The sequence below is a fragment of the Dipodomys spectabilis genome, unplaced genomic scaffold (assembly GCF_019054845.1).
Source record: "Dipodomys spectabilis isolate Male_0828 unplaced genomic scaffold, ASM1905484v1 ptg000002l, whole genome shotgun sequence".
Lineage (NCBI taxonomy): Eukaryota > Metazoa > Chordata > Mammalia > Rodentia > Heteromyidae > Dipodomys > Dipodomys spectabilis.
The window spans coordinates 51778494-51799848 of record NW_024870679.1 but is presented as its reverse complement, the minus strand read 5'-3'; the positions used below and the strand labels follow the sequence as shown (position 1 = coordinate 51799848).

Genomic DNA, 21355 nt, shown 5'->3' with positions numbered 1-21355 from the left:
TTGTCTTGTATATGAAGTATATTTTCTTTAAAATTAGAGACTTGATATTTTTAGAGTCTAAGGGAAGTCTGAAATTAGGCACACTTGTTTCTCCCTTCAGCAAATAATCTTGATACAGAAAAACCTGTGCAATAAATGATTAGTAATAAAGCCAGAAACCAAACTATCTTCCTGAAATTATTTTTCAGATCTATTTAACCAATATATGTATTCTAACAAAGGTCTATGCCTCTAAATTCGAACTTGGAACATGAATGAGAAAGTCTTTGAGGCCTTGCTGTCTCTGGGCCCAGTTGTAGAAGCAGGTTTTTTTCATTCAACAAAAACTTGCCAAGTCCCTATTGTATGTTCCATGCATTATGCAAGGCTGTATGAATAAGGAGCACCCACCCAGCAGGAGACAATACACAGCTGGGCACTGGCCAAGAGGCAGTTATTTCACTAAGTAAGTTAGAGTGTGTCTGGAATCTTTTGACTGTCCCTAGTAGATATATAGGATCAAGATCATACCTAATGGGACTCTCAGGCAATAACTAGTGTCATTTCAGGTTAGGTAACTAGTGTAGGCTCTGAGCCAAATGGGATAGAGGCAGAAATAGCAGGACATAGATCCTAAAAGCTGGGAAGGTAAAAAGATCTTGTGTATCACCATATATTATAGTGTGTATGGCTAGTAATACATTAGAAGGGATTCAAATGCCAACTATAAAGATGGAATCGTCACTGGGGCAGCAAGAATTATTGAATGTTGTGTTTGTGTGCGCAAATGCAATTGCTGTATTCAGGGCCTCAAGCTCTGACTCATCTTACTCATCGACACAATTAGCGCTGTACTACTTGGCCACATCTCTAGTTCTAGATTTTTGCTGGTTAATTGAAGATGAGGAAGATGAGTCTCAAGGATTTGTCCTCCTGTGCTGGCTTTAAAATGAGATCTTTAGATCTCAGGATCTTGAGTGTATTACAGGTATGAGTCACCATGTATGGCTCCCAGAATCTTCTAAGACAATACTAACAAAACATGGTGTTGGTGGCTCACACCTGTAATCCTAGCTATTCAGGAGGCAGAGATAGGATCACCATTCAAAGCCAACCCAGGCAGGAAAGCCCATTGAGACTCTTATCTCCAATAAACCACCAGAAAACTGGAAGTGGCACTGTGGCTCAAGTGATAGAGCACTCGCCTTGAGCTGAAGAGCACAGGGACAGTGCCCAGACTCAAGAGTTAAAGCCCTGCAATTGACCACAAAAACAAAACAACAAAAACGTGGGGCTGGATTATAGCTCATTGGAATAGCACTTTGTGTATGCAAATACCTGGGATCCATCTCCAATTGGGGGAATGGAAGGAGGAATGCCTGTAATCCCAGGCAGGATGATCGCAATTTTTGAGGCCATCCCAGGATATGTAGTGAGGCCCTGGCTCAAAAAACCCAAGGGAGGGGCTGGGAAGGTGGCTCAGTGGTAGAGCGCTTGCCTTGCATGCCTGAGGCCCTGGGTTCAATCCTTAGCACCACCTGAGCAAAAGGAAAAAAAGCTGGAAGTGGTGCTGTGGCTCAAGTGGTAGAGCGCTAGCCTTGAGCTGAAGAGCTGAGGGACAGCGCCCAGGCCCAGAGTTCAGGCCCCACGACCAGACCCCAAAAAAAAAAAAAAAAAAAAGGGAATGGGCTGGGATGTAGCTTGTAGCTCAGTGGCAAAGCGCTTGCCTAGCAAGTGCAACGTCCTGGGTTCAATCCCCAGTACCAAAAAAAAAGACAAAAAAAAAATAGAGTTAAAAAAAAAAACCCAAAGTATAGAGGGTATAGCTCAGTGGCTGAGTGCTTGCTTAATAATATAAAGTACAGGGGAAAAGGCACATTTCTACACCAAGGAAATACTTTTATTAAGTAAATTGGGAATATATGGTTGCAAAAATACTAAACTTGGGGCTGGGAAGATGGCTCAGTGGTAGAGCGCTTGCCTTGCATGCATGAGGCCCTGGGTTTGATTCCTCAGCACCACATAAGCAAAAAGAAAAAAGCCGGAAGTGGCGCTGTGGCTCAAGTGGTAGAGCACTAGCCTTGAGCTGAAGAGCTGAGGGACAGCGCCCAGGCCCAGAGTTCAGGCCCCACGACTGGACCCAAAAAACAACAACAACAAAAATACTAAACTCAAGCTGGGCACTGGTGGTTCATTCCTGTAATCCTAGGTAACGGTTCAAATCCAGCCCAGGCAGGAAAGTATGAGAATCTCATCTCCAATAAACTACCAAAAAAGCTGAACTAGAGCTATAGCTGAAGTGGTAGGTAGCCTTGTGCACAAAAGGCCTAGGAACAGCATCTAGGCCCTGAGTTCAAGCTCTATGGCCTTCACTCCCCTTCCCCCCACCACACACACACACACACACACACACACACACACACAAATAAGACAAGGAATTAAGGTTTTCCCCAAAACAGTATGCAAATCAGTTTCTCAAATATAATGGGGAAAACTATAATTCCTTTTCTTGTTTAGAAAAGGGTTTCTCAGGCCTGCACAGAGCTCCTACTTCTTTATAACTGGCTAGATATAAATTTGGGGGTGGGACATACCTGGCATTGTGGGAGATAAAATTAGACCAGCCTTAGGGGAAGGAATTTTTTTTTTTCTGGTCATGGAACATGAACTTAGGGCCAGGGTACTATCCTTAAGCTTTTTCACACAAAGCTAGTGCTCTACCACTTAGAGCCCACAGTGTCAATTTCAGTTTTCTGGTGGTTGATTGGAGATGAGTCTCATAGACTTTCCTGCCTGGTCTGGCTTTGTGCTATCATCTCAGCCTTCTGAGTAGCTAGGATTACAGGTGTGAACCAACCAGTGCCTGACTAGGGGAAGGAATTCCTTTCTAGATATGATTTCCTCATCTGATAGATACAGTATATTTCCCTCACATTGCATTGCTTCATCTGTGTTATTTCCCCTACAGCTGGGAAAACAAGTTTGTCTAAAGATCTACCAGTATGGCAGGTGGAGCTGTGGCTCAAAGTGATAGAGCCCTAGCCTTGACTGAAAGAGCTCAGGGACAGCATCCTTGGCCACAGTTCAGGCCCTACGATTGACCAAAACAAAAAAGGGGGGGGGGAGGCTGGGAAGGGATGTGAAGGGTAAACAAAGGAGGAGGCTGCAATGCTTGATAAGAAATGTACTCATTATCTTGCCCATGTAATTGTAACCCCTCTGTACAGTATGTTCACAATAAATAAAAAGGGACTTAGAGCTGGGCGCTGGTGGCTCACGCCTGTAATCCTAGCTACTCAGGAGGCTGAGATCTGAGGATCTCCGTTCAAAGCCAGCCCGGGCAGGAAAGACCGTGAGACTCCTATCTCCAATAAACCACCAGAAAACCGGAAGTGGCGCTGTAGCTCAAGTGGTAGAGCGCTCGCCTTGAGCTGAAGAGCTGAGGGACAGCGCCCAGGCCCAGAGTTCAAGCCCCATGACTGACAAAAAAAAAGGGGGGGGGGGAGGGGGTAGCTGGGAAGGTGGCTCAGTGGTAGAGTGCTTGCCTAGCTAGCATGCATGAGGCCCTGGGTTTGATTCCTCAGTCCCACATACACAGAAAAACCCAGAAGTGGGGCTGTGGCTCAGATGATAGAGTGCTAGCCTTGTGCAAAAGAAGTTCAGGGACAATGCCCAGGCCCTGGCATATATATATATATGTGACGACTTCTAAGCAGAACTCTGTTTCAGGTGTTTCCATGTCTGGACAAGAGTGCTAAGAAGCTTTATGAAAAAGTTGATACATTCCTGATAGAGGCTATTAAATGAACAAAGGTGGAATAATGGTCCAGCCACCCTAGGAGGTGGCTATTCCCTTCTATCAATATGGCCTGGGAGCAGGTATAATTCACACCTATAATCCTAGCTACTCAGGAGGCTGAGATCTGAGGATTGCAGTTCAAAGCCAGCCTGGGCAGGAAAGTCTATGAGACGCTTATTTCCAATTAATCACCATGACATAACTGGAAATGGAGCTCAAAGTGGTAGAGTGCTCTCGAGCAAAAAAAAAAAAGAGCTGGGAGACAGGACCCAGGCACTGAGTTCAAGCCCCATGACAACCAAGACAAAAAAGAATATTACCTGGGCAAGCAAGATGCAATATTAGAGACTTGGTAGTTACGCAATGCCAGTAAGTTAAAACAGACTTTGTGACACTTTTCCAATCAAATCCTCCTCTCAAAAGTTGCAAGACTTCCCCACACCTCCTGACCTGCCCAGACTTGTAGTTGCTGCCCAGGGAGATAAGGCTCTTCCCCAAACATAAGCTTCAAGATCTCGTAGGCCTAATAGAGCTATTCTTTCCCTTCTTCCTTCATCCTCTGCCTTCCTGGCATCCTCTGCCCCTCACCTCCATTCTATAGGACTCCATGTCAGCAAGCAGGTCCCATCCCGTGCCCTCCTCTGGGGAGCCAGGGCTTCTGCCCTGTGGGGCCTGTGACATGGCTTTTCGCTCGGGGGCCTTGTTGGCCACCCACACCCAGCGCTTCTGCATTGGCCGCTTGAACCAGGCGCTAACTCTTGGAGCACAGCCTTCAGCAGCCACTGAACCCCGGGGCCCCGCGGTAAAGGCTGTGTCTGTAGCAGGGGGTGGAAGAGAGACTGGTGGATGGTTGGGGGGCAGGGGGGTGGAGGCGGGCGGGGAGTTGGTCCAACAAGCTGGACTCGGGTTTCTTCACTTTGCCCTGTCCCCAGGATGTGTCTCAGGAACCCGGAGGCAACTCCTATCAAGAGATGGGCAAATCTGCTCTACAGAATTTAACAGAACAGGTAAGTCCCAATCCAGCCCTTCCTAAATCTACAATTTTGGGGCGTCCTCCTCCCGCTCGTGCCTGAGATGCTCGCGGATCACTGTTTCCTCCAGGTGCAGTCTCTGCGGCGGTCCATACAGCAGCTGGGGCCCTGGGTACCACAAGCCGCCGCGGAGGCTGCGGGGAGCCCTGGCGAGCGGCTGCGTGCGCTGCAGGGGACTCGCGCCCAGCGCGTGGTGGAGATGGAAGCGCAGGGCCGGGTCCTGGAGCGCCGTGGGGATGGTGAGCGAGTTCGAGGCTAGAGAACAGCCTGCCTCTGCGGCTGCCCCGGAACTATTCTTACCTCTGTTCCCTACTTCCTCGATGTCTCAGAACTAAAACAGCGTCTTCAAGCTGTAGCCCTGGCCCGGGGCAGGACGCAGCGCCTATTCAGCCTGGAGCGGGAGCTTCGAGAACTTAGGGCCGAGGCCTGGCGGACGCAGGGGGCGCTGCAGGCGCTGGGGACCCGTGTCGAGGAGCTACAGCCCCAGACAGGGTGAGCGGCTGGTCCAGTCCAGCCCGGGGGGCCCCAGGCCGGGATGGGCAAGGAGGACAAAGGTCGGGCCTGTGAGCCTGTGACAACATCTCGCAGCAGGACCGGGCCGAAGACCTGGCCAGATGTCGAACTCTGTTTCCCGGTGCTGCCAGTCAACCCGGGAACCTTGGCTGCCGAGATCGGGTGAGGACCAGGCACACAGGGGGTGTGGAGCCGGACCTCGCTCAGTCCTGGGCGACCACCTTTCCATCCCCTGCTCTCTAGGGCCTTCCGTGAAGCCTACACGCGAGGTGGAGGTCGGGAACCTGGAGTTCTGGCTAAGATACATCAGTTGCAAGTGGAGGCGTCAGCGCTGGCACTGCGGCGGGCGCAGAGCCACAAGGGTGAATGGGAGAGGAGGCGGTGGGGACCCCGCAGCCAGGGGAGCTGGGAGGAGAGGGTGTGTGGCAGGGCGGAACAGGCATGCAAGCCAAGCCCCAAGATAGGATGGTCTTTGTGACCGAGGCTAGAATGTGAGCTGACAAGCTCAAGCTTGTCCAGAGTCCTAGGAGTGCGGCCAGCCGGGCCGGCTGTCACAGGTGACAGGGCAAACCTGCGAATTGCAGAAAAATCAAGTGCCACCTCCCGGGATCTTCTAGTAGTGGAGGCCGAAAACCAGCTCCTGGAGGCAGAAATTCTGGCCTTGCAGATGCGGAGGGATCCTGGCCGTACACTTTGGGGTCAGTGAAAAGGGATCCTAGCCCATCCCTAAAAATGGATCGAGGGATCATGCTTGTAACAGGAGACGTGTATGCTTTGACAGATGTTCCCCCCACTCCATGCACATCTTGTGCTGGGGAGCATGTCTGTAATTACCCTCTTTCTCTACCCCTAGAGCAGGGGCAGTCAAGACTCCTAGCAGATCCTTGTCCGTTCCTGAAGGGGAGAAGAGATCCCCTGATCCTCCCTCCACATATGGCACCCCCGCTGCCACCATTTCCAGGTGCCACAAACAGTCCAATTAGTGGTGTTGCAAAGGCTGTGAGTATCCGCGGACCCACAGAGTGGGGGCTGGAGGGAGGGCAGTTCTGAAGCATGGCAGCTTGGAGGCATTCTGGACAGCAACACTTTTCCCCACAGCAGCTGCTTCCTGGAACCATGACCAAGCATCTGTGGCTTGACCCACACTCCCTGCTACCCCCATCTGATGTCTTGGGCCCTGCACCCTATGACCCTGGGTGAGGCCTTTGACAACCTCTGACTTGGCCACTATTGCTATATAAGCACACCCACTAGGACCATGCAGAGTTAGAGCAGTGGCTGGGTGGAGCGGACTTGTCATTTGCTTGTTTTGTTTATCCTACAGGGCTGGCCTTGTCATTTTCTATGACTTCCTGAGGGGCCTTGAGGCTTCTTGGATTTGGGTGCAGCTAGTGACTGGCTTGGCCAGAAATGGACAGGACACAGGAGGGACCACAGCACTGCCCCCAGCTGTTTGCCTGCCCCCTCCCCCAGCTCCTGGACCTATGGGCAATTGTGCTGTCCTTGCCAGCAGGCAGCCTGTACCCAGGTCAGTAGGTGGAAATAATTTTATCCTACCCTGAGGGCTAAGATCTATGAAACCTTTGGGAAGGGATTTAGGCACTAGTTTCTGACAATTTTTTTGGTTCTAGACTACCCCCATCACCACTGGTATCGTTGGTCTGTGAACTACAGGCCTGTCAGGGAGTGGAATGGGCCAGAGCACAACCAAAAGCTTGGACCTCGCTAGTGCTATTTGACCAAGATCAGCGAGTGCTAAGTGGCCGCTGGCGCCTCCCACTTCGAACCCTTCCTTTGGACTCCAGCCTCAGCCTTGGGCAGCTAAATGGAATTCCCCAAGTGAGTGTAGAGGTTGAGGGCAGGGTCCGCTCCAAATTACAGATGCAGTACCATTTCACCTCCCCAGGCAGGCCAGGCTGAGCTCTTTCTACGGCTGGTGAATGCAAGAGATGCAGATGTCCAGGCATTGGCAGCAATCAACCCAGTAAATGCCCATGAGTACCACTACCCACCATTGGTGAGGGCTCAACTACTGCTGGGGATACACGTGACTGTTCAGCTTCTGCTGTTCAGTGTCCTGTCAGTACCAAATGTTTTCTTCAGTTACTCCCATATTATGTAACAAAGAAATCAAAGCAAGAACATACATGTTGGGCTAGGAGAGTGGCTCACAGTGGTAGAGTGCTTGCCTTGCATGCACTGAGGCCAGTTCGATTCCACAGCACCACATAAGCAGAAAAAGCAGAAGTGCTGCTGTGGCTCAAGTTGTAGAGTGGTAGAGCTGAGGGACAGTGCCCAGGCTTGAGTTCAGACACCATGACCAAAACCAGACCAAAAAAAAAACCCATACACGTTAACTTCATTCTTTCAGAAACTGTCCCCTCTACAATCTGGCTTAGACTTGCCTTCTCGTGTTCCACAGGTGTCCAGCTCATCTTCACTGGAGGCTAACTCCCTTGCTCCCAATGCTGGCTTTGTGGATCGCGAACCTTCTGCAGAACCCTGTCAGAGTCAAGGGTGAAAGCTTTGACCAACCTCCATTGGTTTCTAGCTGAGGCAAAAGGCCTATTTTCAGCCCCGTTATCTTTTCTACTAGTGTGTTGGATGGAATCCATAAGGACACACAGTGATGAATTCTAACCATGTTTTCCTTCTGCTAACTTATTAAATTACATTATCTGGCATTTGAGACTAAGCTTTACTAACATCAGTTTTATTGACAAACTTCATTTAAATCCTAGCTTATGACTTCAATGCAAACCTTTCATCCAACATAAGAGACCCATATAGAGAATATCGGAAGCAGTTTTATATTGGGCTTAACCTCAGGTCCTAGTCACTGGGATCTCGGGGGTCAAATGTAGCATGCCAATTATGTTCTGACCAAAAAACAAACTACAAAAACCTAGAGGAGGTAGGTATACTATACTCTGTATAGTACTCTGTAGCCAAAAGTTACCTGCCCAGGCAAGTATTTCTTTTATTTGAGAGAAACAAACTGGTTCTGTTACGACACAAAATCACTGTTCAGAATCTGGACAAATATTGCCTGACCTGTTAAGTTCCCTTCCTGCCCAGACTAGCTTCAGCTTCAAACCGTGATCCTCTGATGTCAGCCTCCTGAGTAGTTAGGATTACAGGCATGAGCCACCAGTGCCCAGTCCATAAAAACTTAAATAAGCTCAGTCAGGGTCTCTCACATAAGCCCTGAATCATCAGGACATCAGTGAGAGCCTACTGTGATAGCATTATCAATGACAGCACCCCATTATCCCTGAATACTCAGAACTGCCTCTCTGTTCCGTATTCCCCACTAAATGCTCCAGGCAGCCCAGGATCCCACGGTAAGATGTTCAAACATAATTCCAGAACAGCAGCTTTTTATTAGCATCTTTATTAGGTCAAAACTGCAGACAGTGTAACATCCAAGTGTTGACATATTTCAACCTTCTGTACAGAAAATAACAAATATAACTCTAGCAGCAAGCCTCCCCCAAAGGGCTTCCCATTACATCCAATTGTTTACTATTACCTCAGTCTCAGCCCCTTTCCAACTGTGCACACCAACTGTTTTCCTTCTCCTCAGTGACCATTTCAAGTTTTCTTCAGAGTTCTTTTTCCTGGACAGTATTATGACCCAAGAGACCAGATGAACCTGATCGTTGAATCATTTCATTTTCAGCACCAGACAGCACGTGTTTTGTAGCCCCCACCCAGGGATAGCACCACTGGAAGTTACAAGACAGATGAATTCAGTCAAGTATTTGATAACAGATATATAGCACCCATGGAAGATAAAGAGCCCACAACAGCCACACGTGATCTGATCACCACATAAGACAGGAACTGTCCAACAGAGATCAATACAGAAAAGAGGGACCCTTCTGGCTATACAATATAAAAACCTTGAGAGCCCCAAGGCACAATGAAAAAAGCCATCAAAGCCTCAACCTTTGCTTACAATCTTTATTGAAGTTATACAAAAAGAATCCCCAAAAGTGAAAAAATACATTATATACAAAAACACTTTCCCTCAGGAGGGAACCTCTGCTCCCTTTCTTAACTTGCAGTGCTTTCAACTGTAGCTCCAGTATCCACTGTCCCCTCCATGGCTGACCGGCTTTCAGGCTGAAAAATAAAACAAGGAGCCTGGGCATAAGTGACTGAAGCCATTACAACATATAAAATAGAAGAAACATAGCTTGCTTCACTCCTTGCTCCAAATACTGAGCACAAGGCCCACAAAATAAAAGGCCATGTCTTCAGAGTTTTCTTTTTCAATAGGGCTGGCAGAGCCAATTATCATAGAAAAGATCAAACAAAGGTTGGCCTTGCAATTAGGCACCTTCTCATTTATTTGCAGCAACTTGTGGTACACAGGTCTCATTTATGGACTCATTCTGTATTCCATAACCCAACTATTTCTCTTGAACTTGAGCAATCCAAATGGGCTCAAGAGAGATCATGCACTTGGGAGAATTTCCCCAGAACCTGAGAAGAAAGCAAAAGGATAAGCCCTGCTTAACTGCCCACCTCCTCCTCCATGCTTTCGGAAACTTCATTTCCACCGGGGATAGCATCCCCACTGCCTCCATTCACCTCCGGCTCTTGTTTGGCTTTCTTTGCATCATCTTTCCGGGGGCTCTCTTCCTCTGGTTTTCTCTAAAGATATAATTGTGAGGGCTTCACAAAGGTACTTTTTGTTTTTAAAAGACAACAAATACAAGCTCCAATGGCATAAATGTCTTGAACACTAGTGCTGTCAGTTTTCTGTAAGTCTGTCTTCCTAGTGACAGTGTCAACCTGTCAACATACTATAAAGGCAGGGCAGGGTGGTTGTGAGGAACAGCAGTGTGAACAGTAACAAACGTAAGATGAATTCTTGTGTTTCAGTCAGTAAACAAGTAAAAGTGAGTGACTCCTAAGCGAAAAGAATTATAGGCAGAACTTCATTGCAAGTTTTGGGGATCGTTTTAAACAGGATAGCAACATACACCAAGCAGGTCTTGGACTTGCCAGCCTTGGGAGGTTTAGTACCACCATACTGCTTGCTGAATGTCTCAAAAAAACCTGATGGCTTCCTAAAATGCACTCATCTGATCAATCATCCGTGTCTGATTTCCTGATAGTCTAAGAAAATCTAGAAAGATTTTTTTTTTTTGGGTCCGGTCGTGGGGCTTGAACTCTGGGCCTGGGCGCTGTCCCTCAGCTCTTCAGCTCAAGGCTGGCGCTCTACCACTTGAGCCACAGTGCCACTTCCGGCTTTTTTTTCTTTTTGCTTATGTGGTGCTGAGGAATCGAACCCAGGGCCTCAGGCATGCAAGGCAAGCACTCTACCACTGAGCCACCTTCCCAGCCCTCTAGAAAGGTTTATATGGAACTTTTTCCTGGTATATTTTTTTGGAATTCCCAACCCTGCTACAAGTTGGTCAAAGGGTTAGAAAAGACAAATTTTACCTTCTTTCTGACAAGGTGGGAAATATCAGTCACACAATTTGATGAGGAAGCACCATCAGCTGGTTTTCTACTGGCAATCTTGACAGGAAAAAAAAAAAAAAGAACACTTTGTTAGCAGTGTCTAAGTTGTAAAACCACAGGGAGGTATAAAATACCTGAATACCTACCGTAGAGGCTGAAGAACTTCCTCCACTGGAAGTGAAACCTGAAGTAGAGCTTTCTACCTGTGAGAGATGACAACCTAAGTAAGATCCAGGAAGAATTCAAACCATACCATTTTGAGTACCTATCACTTAAGCACCTGATTAAGGAATGAGATGCTAGTGGCCTCCATGAAGTAGCAAGGAATAGGCAGAGAATAGATTTCTGCACCCACTCCCCTGCTTAGTGCTGGTCCTGGAGGTTGAATTCAGGGGCTAAGCACTGTCCCTGAGGTTCTTGTATGTAATGTTAGCAACTCTACCATTTGAACCAGTTCTATTTAGGGTGTTTTTGGCAGTTTATTGGAGGTAAGTGTCTCACAGACTTTTCTGCCTGGGTTGGCTTCTAACCGTGATCCTTAGGTCTCAGCCTGCTAAGGAGCTAGGCTTATAGGTGTAAACCAAAAATGCCTGGATGGGAATACGTATTTAACAACACCTACACGACAGCAAAGTAGGCAAAAATAAAGACCTGTAATTTAAAAGCTCACACTAGTCAGGTGCTGGTGGCTCATGCTCCTAAGGAGGCTGATATCTGAGAATCGTGGTTCAGAAAGTCTCTGTGACTTTTTCACAGCCCTTTGTGAGACTTTTATCTCCAATTCACCACCAGAAAGCTGGAAATGGTGCTGTGGTTCAAAATGATAGATCACTCACTAGCCCTTGAGCAAAGGAGCTCAGGGACAGCATACAGGCCCCATCAAAAAAAAAAAAAAAAAAGCTCATATTAACCAGGTCAACCAAGACAGAAATGTCATGTAGTAACACATGCAAAAGAACGTAGAATTTAAACCTAAACAATCTGGCTCCAGAACAAATTCTCTAACTACTGTTCTACTGCTTGATAGGAACATTAACATGAGCCTCATATTCTTATCACCAACTCTCCCTGGAAACCAAGTCACAATGAAAAGTCCCTAGCAAATGCAAGAAGAAACTAAACAAACCAGAGTAGCTTTCAGAGCCAATTCGGCTACATTCCCGCTACGCTGTGACTCCTTTGCATCTTCTATCTTCTCTCTAATTTCAGGTAGTAGTTCCTTCAGCTCCTCAATTTCTTTCTCATATTCAGTGAGTGATCCTTCAGCCTCCTTCATCTGCTCATTTAGGACAGCTACAAAGAATAGGCCATCAGTAACAATTATCACAAAAAGATCTTTTTGGTGTGTGTGCTGATCCTGGCTTTAACTCAGGGCCTGGGTGCGAGCAATTTCTTTACTACTTGAGCCACAGCTCTACTTCCAGCTTTTTGGTGGTTAACTGGAGAGAAGAGTCTCATGGACTTTCCTGCATGGCTAGCTTTGAACCATGATTCTACGATCTCAGTCTCCTGAGTGACAAGGATTATAAGAGTGAACCACTAGCACCTCCGCCGTGGCCCCCCACCCTGCCCCCTTAACCTGGTCAATTACTGGATCAAAGAAGATACTGCTCACCCATTCTCTTCTCAATAACTTCAATAGATTTACTGAACTGTGCCACTGCCTCATCATATTGAGAGTTGTATCCATAGGCCAAGCCCAGCTGGTAATGAGTCTCTGCGAGGAGACGGTCGTGGGCCTCCAGATACTGTTCTTGCAGGTTTAGGCAAGCCTGGAACTCCTCCACAGCTTGAGTATAATTCTCTAATAAAGAAAGAACAACTTAGAATTTGACAGCATTAACAGAATTCTCAAAATTCAGACAGTCATCAGGAATGCACTCTCTTTTACACTTCATTTTGTTATCTCTGAAACCCTTCACTGCACAGAAAGACAAAATATAAGAGAAGACAAAGCAGACAAAACACCTAAGCTGAACACCAGTGACTACTTGAAGTTGGGATAATTCCAATTCAAGATCAGCTGAAGCACACACATGAGATTTACTAGGTGGCCCTGGTGGTGCACACCTATCATCCCAGCTAGAACTGGAAGCCTAAGATAGGTGGACTGCTGTTCAGACACTCGCTTGGACAAGATCTCATCTCAAAAATAACCAATCAAGCTGGACACTGGTGACTCGCGCCTGTAATCCTAGCTATTCAGGAGGCTGAGATCTGAGGATCACGGTTGAAAGCCAGCCTGGGCAGGAAAGTCTGTAAGACTCTTATCTCCAATTAGCCAACAGAAAACCAAAAGTGATAGAGCACTAAGCCTTGAACTGAAGAGCTCAGGGACAGCACCTAGGCCCAGAGTTCAAGCCCCACGCAGGGTGGGTGGGAGGGGGAACTGGGAGCTCAAAGGGGGTTACTTATCTAACAAGTCTGAGGCCATGAATTTAAACCATAGTACCACTAAAAGGGGGGAACCATTAAGAGTGGCTTAGCAGCTGCTGGTGGCTCACATTACTGTGGAAGTTGAGATATGAGGATCATGGTTCAAAGGCAGCCTGGGCAGGAATGTCCACGAGAGTCTTATCTCCAATTAACCACCAAAAAGCTGGAAATGGAGCTGTGTCTCTAAGTGGTAGAACACTAGGTCTTGAGCAGAAAACCTTACAGACAGAGCCCAGGCCCTGAGTTCAAGCATCATGACTGAACCCTCCCCCCCACCCCCGAACCCTCCCCCCCACCCCCAAAAGGTGAGGGGCATGGTGCACGCTCAGATGTAGTTCAGTGATAGAACTGGATCTGATCCTTAACACCTAAAACAAGCCCACTGAAACACTGTCTAAGTATCTTACAGAAGATTGTTCACAGAGCCAGGCACTGGTGGCTCATGCTTGTAATCCTAGCTACATAGAAGGCTGAGATCTGAGGATCCTGGTTCAAACCCAGTCCAGTCAAGGAAGTCTATGAGACTCTTATCTCCAATAAACCATGCAGAAAACAGGAAGTGGTACTGTGGCTCAAGTGGTAGAGTGCTAGCCTTGAGCTGAAGAGCTGAGGGACAGTGCCCAAGCCCAGAGTTCAAGCCCCATGACCAACCAAAAAAAAAAAAAAAAAAAGATTATTCATGGGGCTAGGAAGGTAGCTCAGCTATTCCAGGGTTTGCAGAGAACTTAAACCTTATTATTGTTATTACTATTATTATTTGTCGGTCATGGGGCCTCAGTTCTTCAGCTCAAGGTGAGTGCTCTACTACTTGAACCACAGCGCCACTTCCGGTTTTCTAGTGGTTTTTTTGGAGATGAGTCTTACGGACTTTCATACCCGGGCTGGCCTTGAACCATGAGCCTCAGATCTCAACCTCCTCAGTAACTAGGATTACAGGTGTGAGCCACTGGCGCCTGGCTTTCTTATTTTTAAACTTAGATCTTTCTGCCTAAGTCTTCTGAATGGCAGAAAATCAACTGTCTTTTTTTGAGGCTTGAACTCTGAGCCTGGGCGCTGTCCCTGAGCTCTTCAGCTCAAGGCTAGTACTCTACCACTTGAGCCACTTCAAGCCTTTCCTGTGTATGCAGCACTGAGGAATCAAACCCAGGGCTTCATGCATGCTAAGCAAGCACTCTACCACTGAGCCACATTCCTAGCCCTGACTGTATTTTTTAAAAACCAACTTATGACCAGTCAAGTTGGCTTATATAGAAATCTTATTAGAAGGGAGAATAAGGACATGAAGGAGGTTAAAGAGAGACAGTACAATGAAAAATACATTACCAGATTCAACACTAACTTCTCCAAGTTTAAGGTGTGCCTGTGCAGCATAAAGTTGGGCTTCTTTTGTTTCTTGTCTAAAAGAAGGTAAGTTCATTAGAGAAACATCAACAGTATTAACTGCTTTTTCTACTTTCAACCACTGAACTCCCAATCATGGCCTAGGAGTACTCAAGAGTTTACCTTTTAAAAATGATCTTTGCTAAATCCAGCATATCCCAGGCAAGCTCTAGGTTACCAATCTCTTCCTCTTCATTTTCTTGAAGAGACTAAAAAGGATAGCCAAAGCATTCATATTAAATTGAAGTACAAGACAGACATTTTTAGAGTACAAATCTAAGTTTAATATGGATTATTTTTTTTTTTTTAAAAAGGGCTGATTCAATTCAAAATTCAGGCTTGCACCTTAAAATCTACAGTATGGGTACTTATAATGTTAGTAAAATGAACAATGATATATATCCTGTTAGAATGAGATACACTGGTCCATTCTAATCTGAATAAAGGATTTCTAAATAACCATGCCTGTAATCCTAGTTACTTGGGAAGCTGAGAGCTGAGGACAGGGTTCAAAATTAGCCAAGTCCATGAGAATCTTATCTCCAATAAACTACTCAGAAAAGGCTGGAAGTTGTCCTGTGGCTCAAGTGGTAGAGCACTAGCTTTCAGCAAAAGAGATTCTGGGACAGAGCTTCAGGACTGGAAAAACAAAAGTAGGAAGTAGTGCTGAGGGGTGTAACTCAAGTGGTAGAGTTCCTGCCTGAAAAGTATGATGCCACCTTAATTTCAAAGATCAGTACTGCTTCCTTGCTCACTTGAAAACATACTGGATGATAAACAACTTACTTTGTTTTCAACAACAGATTCATTTGGTATTTCTTCAGACTTGTCGTTTTCTTTATCCTCCTCTTCTGAACCTTCAGTTTCTAGAAACAAAAATTTCTCAGTATTGAGACTATAACTAAGGGTATCTTCTGAGTAGTCAGAAACCGTTAAATATGTCATCCTACAGGCTAGATGCTAACCCAAGTCAGTTAACATATGATCTGAGTACAACAGTTTCCATTTATCTCAAGTCTAAACTAGACTTAAGTCTACATGTCAGACCTTCAATAATTATAATTGTAAGTTAACCTGACATTCAGAATAAGACTGATTAGTTACTGTGCTTATTCACTGCCAAAACTAGCTAGAAAGATCTGTGCTATTTCTGGGTCTTACTAGAAAATATTGGGAAAGGATCAAATTATTAATTAAATTATGCTACTCCAATCAGAACAAGAATGCTCAAGACCAGCTTTCTCTCAACCAGAAAAAAAAAGCACAGTCCTTATAAATTCTTACCAATGAGCATGTCAAAGATTCCAGCCAGCGCTTTGAGTGAATAGTTACTTTCAATGATTCCATTCAAATTTGCAGCCCTATCAAAAATTTTTTTTTGGTCAGTCATGGGGCCTGAACACTGTCCCTCAGCTCTTCAGCTCAAGGCAAACACTCTACCAATGAGCCACCTTCCCAGCCCCAGCTCTAGCCCTACCAAATTCTTGCTTCATGCCTACTATATAGCATCTATTTTGTCAAGACTTTTACCTTTTACTTCTGGCTATGTCAGTGGTTTTGAAATAAAGTCACCACACACTGTTTTGCTCCTATAGGTAAAGTTGTCTAAGCTGGGACTGCATGAGGGCTTACTAACTGCCCAGTTTTTATCAGAACATCTTAAGAACATAGAAGTAAGTAGATCTATGTATTTCACAGAATATTCAAAACACCTCACCAAAAAATTAACTGAGAAGCTGGGTGCTGGTGGCTCAACGCCTGTAATCTTAGCTATTCAGGAGGCTAACCACTTGAGGATTGCAGTTCAAAGCCAGCCCAGGCAGGAAAGTCCATGAGACTAACTCCAATTAACCACCAGAAAAGCAGAAGTGGCACTGTGGCTCAAAGTAGTGCAGCACTCATCTTGAGCAAAGGAGCACAGGGACAGTTCCAGGGACTTGAGTTCAAACCCCACAACTGACCACTAATATATATATATATATATAATAAAATAAATAAATAAATAAAAAATGCCTGAAGTAATCAGGCATTAGTGGCTTCTTACCTCTAATCCTACCTACTTGGGTTGCCAAGATTGTGAGGACGGCGGATGGCAACTCTAGCCAAACCACACATAGAAGTATTCACCTCACTGGAAAGCTGGATATGGTAGTAGGTGCCTGACATTCCAGCTTGTAAGAATCCTAATATAGCCGATGGAGGATCATGTCTATAATCCTAGCTACTCAGGAAGCTGAGATCTGAGGATCACGATTCAAAGCCAGCCTGGGCAGGAAAGTCCATGACATTCCTATCTCCAATTAACCACCAGAAATCTGGAGCTCAGGGACAGTGCCCAGGCCTGGAGTTCAAGCCCCGACTGACAACCCGCCCCCCCCCACCCCCAAAAGTCAGGCGTGGATGGCTCACGCCTGTAACCCAAGCTACTCAGGAGGCTGAGATCTGAGGATGGCAGTGGTTCAAAGCCAGCCCAGGCAGACTCCAATCTCATGGACTAGAGTCTGTGAGACTTCAATCTCCAATAAACCATTAGAAAACTGGAAGTGGGGCTGGGAAGGTGGTTCAGTGGTAGAGCGTTTGCCTTGCATGCTCGAAGTCTTGGGTTCGATTCCTCAGCACCACATAAGCAAAATGAAAAAAGCGGAAAGTGGTGCTGTGGCTCAAGTGGTAGAGCGCTAGCCTTGAGCTGAAGAGCTGAGGGACAGTGCCTAGGCCCAGAGTTCAGGCCACACACAAAAAAAAAAAAAAAAAAGAAAAGAAAAGAAAGAAAGAAAGAAAGAAAATGGAAGTGGTGCTGTGGCTCAAGCAGGAGAGTGCTCACCTTGAGCTTAAGAGCTGAGGGACATGGGCTGGGAAGGTGGCTTTGGGAAGGTGGCTTAGTGGTAGAGCGCTTGCCTTGCATGCCTGAGGCCCTGGGTTCGATTCCTCAGCACCACATAAGCAGAAAGAAAAAAGCCAGAAGCAGAGCTGTGGCTCAAGTGGTACAGCGCTAGCCTTGAGCTGAAGAGCTGAGGGACAGCGCCCAGGCCCAGAGTTCAAGCCCCATGACAGACCAAAAAAAAAAAAAAAAGAAAGAAAACTGGAAGTGGTGCTATGGTTCAAGTGGTAGAGCACTCGCCTTGAGCTGAAGGAAGAGTGCAAGGACAGCACCCAGGCCCAGAGTTCAAGCCCCAAGACAGACAAGACAAAAATTTCATCTGGTGAATTTCATCTGGATTCAATATTTAAAAATGGGGTTTTATTGCTTTGTGACTGATGTGCAGAGCTGGCAACTTACTCTATCTGAGCTAAGATCCCTGTGGATGCCACTGTCACACAAAGAGGAGTAGAGCACAAAAAAGTGGCTGGGCCCTATAGCCACAGCTGGTAACTCTTAATATTCTGTGTGTTCTCACTACTTGTTTGCTCATAGCTGATGCTCTATCATACCTCTACTCCCACATTTTGTTGGGAGACTAAATGCTGCAGATTTTTATGCCGGCAAGGGCTTTGAAACGTGATTCTCAAGTTTACGGCATCCTGCATAACTAGGAGAAGCTCCCAGTTCCAGCCTCAGACACATGTATTAGCTAAGTGATTAGGGGAAGTTATTTCATCTTTCTCTCATTTCTTTATTTGAAAAATATGAGAAATTACACTCAAAAACAAGTATCTATCTGCCACATAACACTTTAAAATGCTACTTATAGGACTGGAGATATGGCTCAATGGTACAATACTCAGCAGGTTTCAAGCCCTAGGTTGGATCCTAGCAGTACAAGAGCAAAAGTAAAAAGACCTGATTTTTTTAAAAAATGAAACTTTCAATTCTGTGTTTTATCCTTAGTCTTAAAGTGCAATAATGAAAGCCCAATGGTGCTGCCATTTAGTAATTTCACTTCTAGTTTGTGTGCTGGCTGGAATGCAGAGACCTGCACATAGGCCAAAGTTCACCAGAATGTTGATGGGTCTTTAAATATCTGTAATTAAGAAACTATTGAAGTAGTCTGGAAATTACATAGAACAAATTAGCTGAATAGACCAATAGTTATTAACGCTAGTATTAGATGAATCTTATATACAGTAGAATCCTTAACTGACAGCACAACTCAAGTCAGACGTGCCAATTTAGAGGCTTATATGCAAAATACTATTCATTCAAATCATGATTAGATCAATGACATTACACACAAAGCACCTATGTTAGGACATTTTAAGTAACATTAAAAAAAATCAGTCTAGCAGCCAAAGCAAGCATGAAATGGGGAGGGGAGGAGGGAAGAACAGAATGAGGCCTAGTAGCTTAGCTAAATCTTTTCTTGTCTCTTTTGGAGAAAGGAGTTTGTTTCAAGTATTGTGAATAAGCCTCTAAACATCTCTAAAAGACTAATGTAGACAGGGTACCAAGGGTACCATGTTGGCCACCCTCATTGACATGGCATGACTGCTTAAGTGTATCAAATTCAGTGGATTCTACTGCACTGTTCTGCTTCCTAATGCAAGGAAACAGTGTGAACAGTAAATTTAAAAATCCAGAGGCATGCAAGTTAATATCCATTCAGCATTCTCTGCCAGCCTAGCCTGTATTTCCCCACATATCCCACCAACCCTCTTGTCTACCTAGTCCATCGCTTTATTGGCTAGAAGGATTCAAATTACAGATATACTAGCCAAGTTTCAGAAACCAGAGACATACTTTGCAGTTAGTAAAAGCATTAGTTTATAAGCCAGCTAAAGAAGTCTTGTTTTTAACTTGTCCAACTTATTCCAACCTTCTTCTTAAACTATCCCCCATTTTCATTTAACCCTTTCCTAAATCCTTAGGCAGACGGAAAATCCTGAATGGAAAACTGACTTTGTCCATGATTAGTTAGTCAAATCCAGAATATACTCCACCCACTGCAACTCTTGAATGTCCCGGTTACCTTCACCCTCTTTCATCTGTTCTTCGCTCTCTTCTGCCTCTTCATTAGCAGCTATCTTAATTTTGTCTTCAGATGCTGTCTCAGCAGCCCTCTGGGCTACCTTGGTCTCAACCCCATCTCCAGCTGCCTCAGACTCTTCTACAGGCAGCTTAGTTTCCTCCTGGCTTAGCGCAAGTTCTCCCCTGACTTCCTGTAGACCTGAGCCATCTTTTGTGCCTGTCAGCCTTTCTGCACAAGTCTGCGGTTCAATAGGAGTCTCAACTGAAGCTGACAGTCCATTGACTGTACCATCCTGAGAGCAAGCTGTGGTCTCCTGCCCTGGCTTCTCAGAGACTTCTGATCCGGCCTCTGCAGCCTTTGTTGTCACCAAGGGTGACTCTTCAACAGAAGGCATTTCTTGCCCTCCCTCTTCCTCAAAACCAGCCTTTCCTGGTTCATTTTTAGAGGCAGCTACCTGTTCCTCTGGTTCATCCCCACCCATATCAACTGGCTTGACTGTTGGGTCTACAGGCTGTGCTTCCACCTCCACTGCAGTGCTTTGCTTTTCTAGAGTCCCAATAGGCTGCTCTTCTGAAGATTCTTTTGGCTTTTCCTCTATGCTAACAATTACCTCTCCCTGCTTCTCCTGACCTCCTTTTTCTCTGTACTCTTCATTTTGGACATCAGTTCCAGAAACTGATTTTCCTTCCTCAGCATCTGGCATTTCCTGTTCTGGCTTCCCAAAAGTGACCTCAGCTTCATTCCGTCCTTCTGGTGCTGTCGCTCCTTTCGCCTCATCAGAGTTTTCAGTTAAATCATTCGAAGTCGATTCAACTTTTTCCTGTAGCTTCTCTGTAGGCTCACTTACATCCATATCTTCTCTTCCACCCTTCTGCACTTCACTCTCCTGTTCTGTATCAATTTCAGGCTTTGACAGAGAATTGCCTTCTGTTTTTTTGGCTTCTTCCTTTTCTCCCATGGCGTCATAAACCTGTTCTCTCAACTCGTCCCTTGCTTCCTCTACATGGTTAAGGAACATGAAGCATAAACATGTCTTCGAGTTTAACAATTATAGTAATAATGAAACTAAAAATACATTCTCTTTAAATCCTCAAATGGCCTGGTTTTAAGTAAACAACTTAAATTCTACCTGTCCCCTGAGACAAGCAAAGAGTCTCAGCTAGCAGATCAAGTTTTTCCTAAAGAAACCTAAGCTGCTTCAAGCAGGTAACTGTACTGAGCATTCTGATTACCAGTTAGGTTAACAGATGCCAAGTTTTTTGTTATCCTCCCTATCTGATTTATAAAACTCTAGCAATCAAACTCAACTTAGAAACAATATTTAATTTTCTTAGACACAAGAGTATGTAATAGGCTTCCAGAGTCGTCATTATTAAAACAACTTGAGTTATATAAATTGTTTAAAAGTTCGTATCAGAATTAAAAAACAATTGTCTTAATGTTTAAAGTACCAACTTAAATAACCAGTTTTTAAAATTTAGTTGTCCTCTTACAGAAGCCTGCTACCCCCGCTATAGTCTCTAATAGATGTAAGCATCAGCACAAGCATCTTAGGAATAACCAGCCAAGCCAGGGCAAGCATACCCCAATATATTTATTGATCACTGTATAAAAGAAATGTATGATGTCGCATCTCTATAATGTAAAATACAATTTCACATACCATCTACGTTATCGTTATTTTCCACCAGAGATTCATCCTCTGTTTTTTCTCCTTCTTCCTCTTCTACATGCACACCTTCTAAGGCATTTCCCAGCACACCATTTTCCAACCTAGGAGAATAAGAGAAGCAAAAACAAGACCCTAATGATGTATTCTAAGAAAGGACAATAGA

The 21355-nt window shown here is 45.3% G+C and overlaps 2 protein-coding genes and 1 long non-coding RNA gene across 5 annotated transcripts in view; 2 read left to right on the top strand and 1 right to left on the bottom strand.

The window, feature by feature from the left end:
• The first annotated feature begins 4141 nt into the window (after window positions 1-4141).
• Window positions 4142-7957, top strand: Ccdc17 (coiled-coil domain containing 17). The gene is made up of 14 exons (XM_042674553.1): window positions 4142-4147; window positions 4380-4595; window positions 4711-4785; window positions 4880-5048; window positions 5139-5301; window positions 5401-5484; window positions 5566-5684; window positions 5907-6020; window positions 6176-6285; window positions 6403-6518; window positions 6647-6850; window positions 6954-7161; window positions 7229-7339; window positions 7745-7957. The coding sequence occupies exons 1-14, from the start codon at window positions 4142-4144 to the stop codon at window positions 7841-7843; spliced, it is 1794 nt and encodes a 597-aa protein (XP_042530487.1). The 3' UTR covers window positions 7844-7957.
• Window positions 7958-8719: 762 nt separating this feature from the next.
• LOC122108037 overlaps window positions 8720-21355 on the top strand; it is a 277692-nt gene continuing 265056 nt past the window's right edge. Inside the window, exon 1 of the long non-coding RNA XR_006147454.1 lies at window positions 8720-8878. This is a non-coding gene — a long non-coding RNA (uncharacterized LOC122108037). The remainder of the gene's footprint in view (window positions 8879-21355) is intronic.
• The window catches only part of LOC122107883 (nuclear autoantigenic sperm protein), a 33430-nt gene continuing 21349 nt past the window's right edge, over window positions 9275-21355 (bottom strand). Inside the window, exons 5-15 of one of the 3 annotated variants that reach the window (XM_042679753.1) lie at window positions 21184-21293; window positions 19521-20519; window positions 15403-15482; window positions 14740-14825; window positions 14560-14633; window positions 12416-12604; window positions 11927-12093; window positions 10947-11003; window positions 10780-10857; window positions 9856-9984; window positions 9275-9450 (exon numbers count right to left, since the gene is read on the bottom strand). In XM_042679753.1, the coding sequence (XP_042535687.1) occupies window positions 9382-9450; window positions 9856-9984; window positions 10780-10857; window positions 10947-11003; window positions 11927-12093; window positions 12416-12604; window positions 14560-14633; window positions 14740-14825; window positions 15403-15482; window positions 19521-20519; window positions 21184-21293 (2038 nt within the window). In that variant the 3' untranslated portion in view covers window positions 9275-9381. The remainder of the gene's footprint in view (window positions 9451-9855; window positions 9985-10779; window positions 10858-10946; window positions 11004-11926; window positions 12094-12415; window positions 12605-14559; window positions 14634-14739; window positions 14826-15402; window positions 15483-19520; window positions 20520-21183; window positions 21294-21355) is intronic. The other 2 variants (XM_042679761.1, XM_042679766.1) reach the window with 2 other exon arrangements.

Excerpts from the sequence above, each read along its gene's own strand:
- Ccdc17 (XM_042674553.1), top strand. Across the intron at positions 5,685-5,906 it reads GCGGGCGCAGAGCCACAAGG|AAAAATCAAGTGCCACCTCC; the intron begins GTGAATGGGAGA and ends TGCGAATTGCAG. Across the intron at positions 6,021-6,175 it reads TCCTGGCCGTACACTTTGGG|AGCAGGGGCAGTCAAGACTC; the intron begins GTCAGTGAAAAG and ends CTCTACCCCTAG.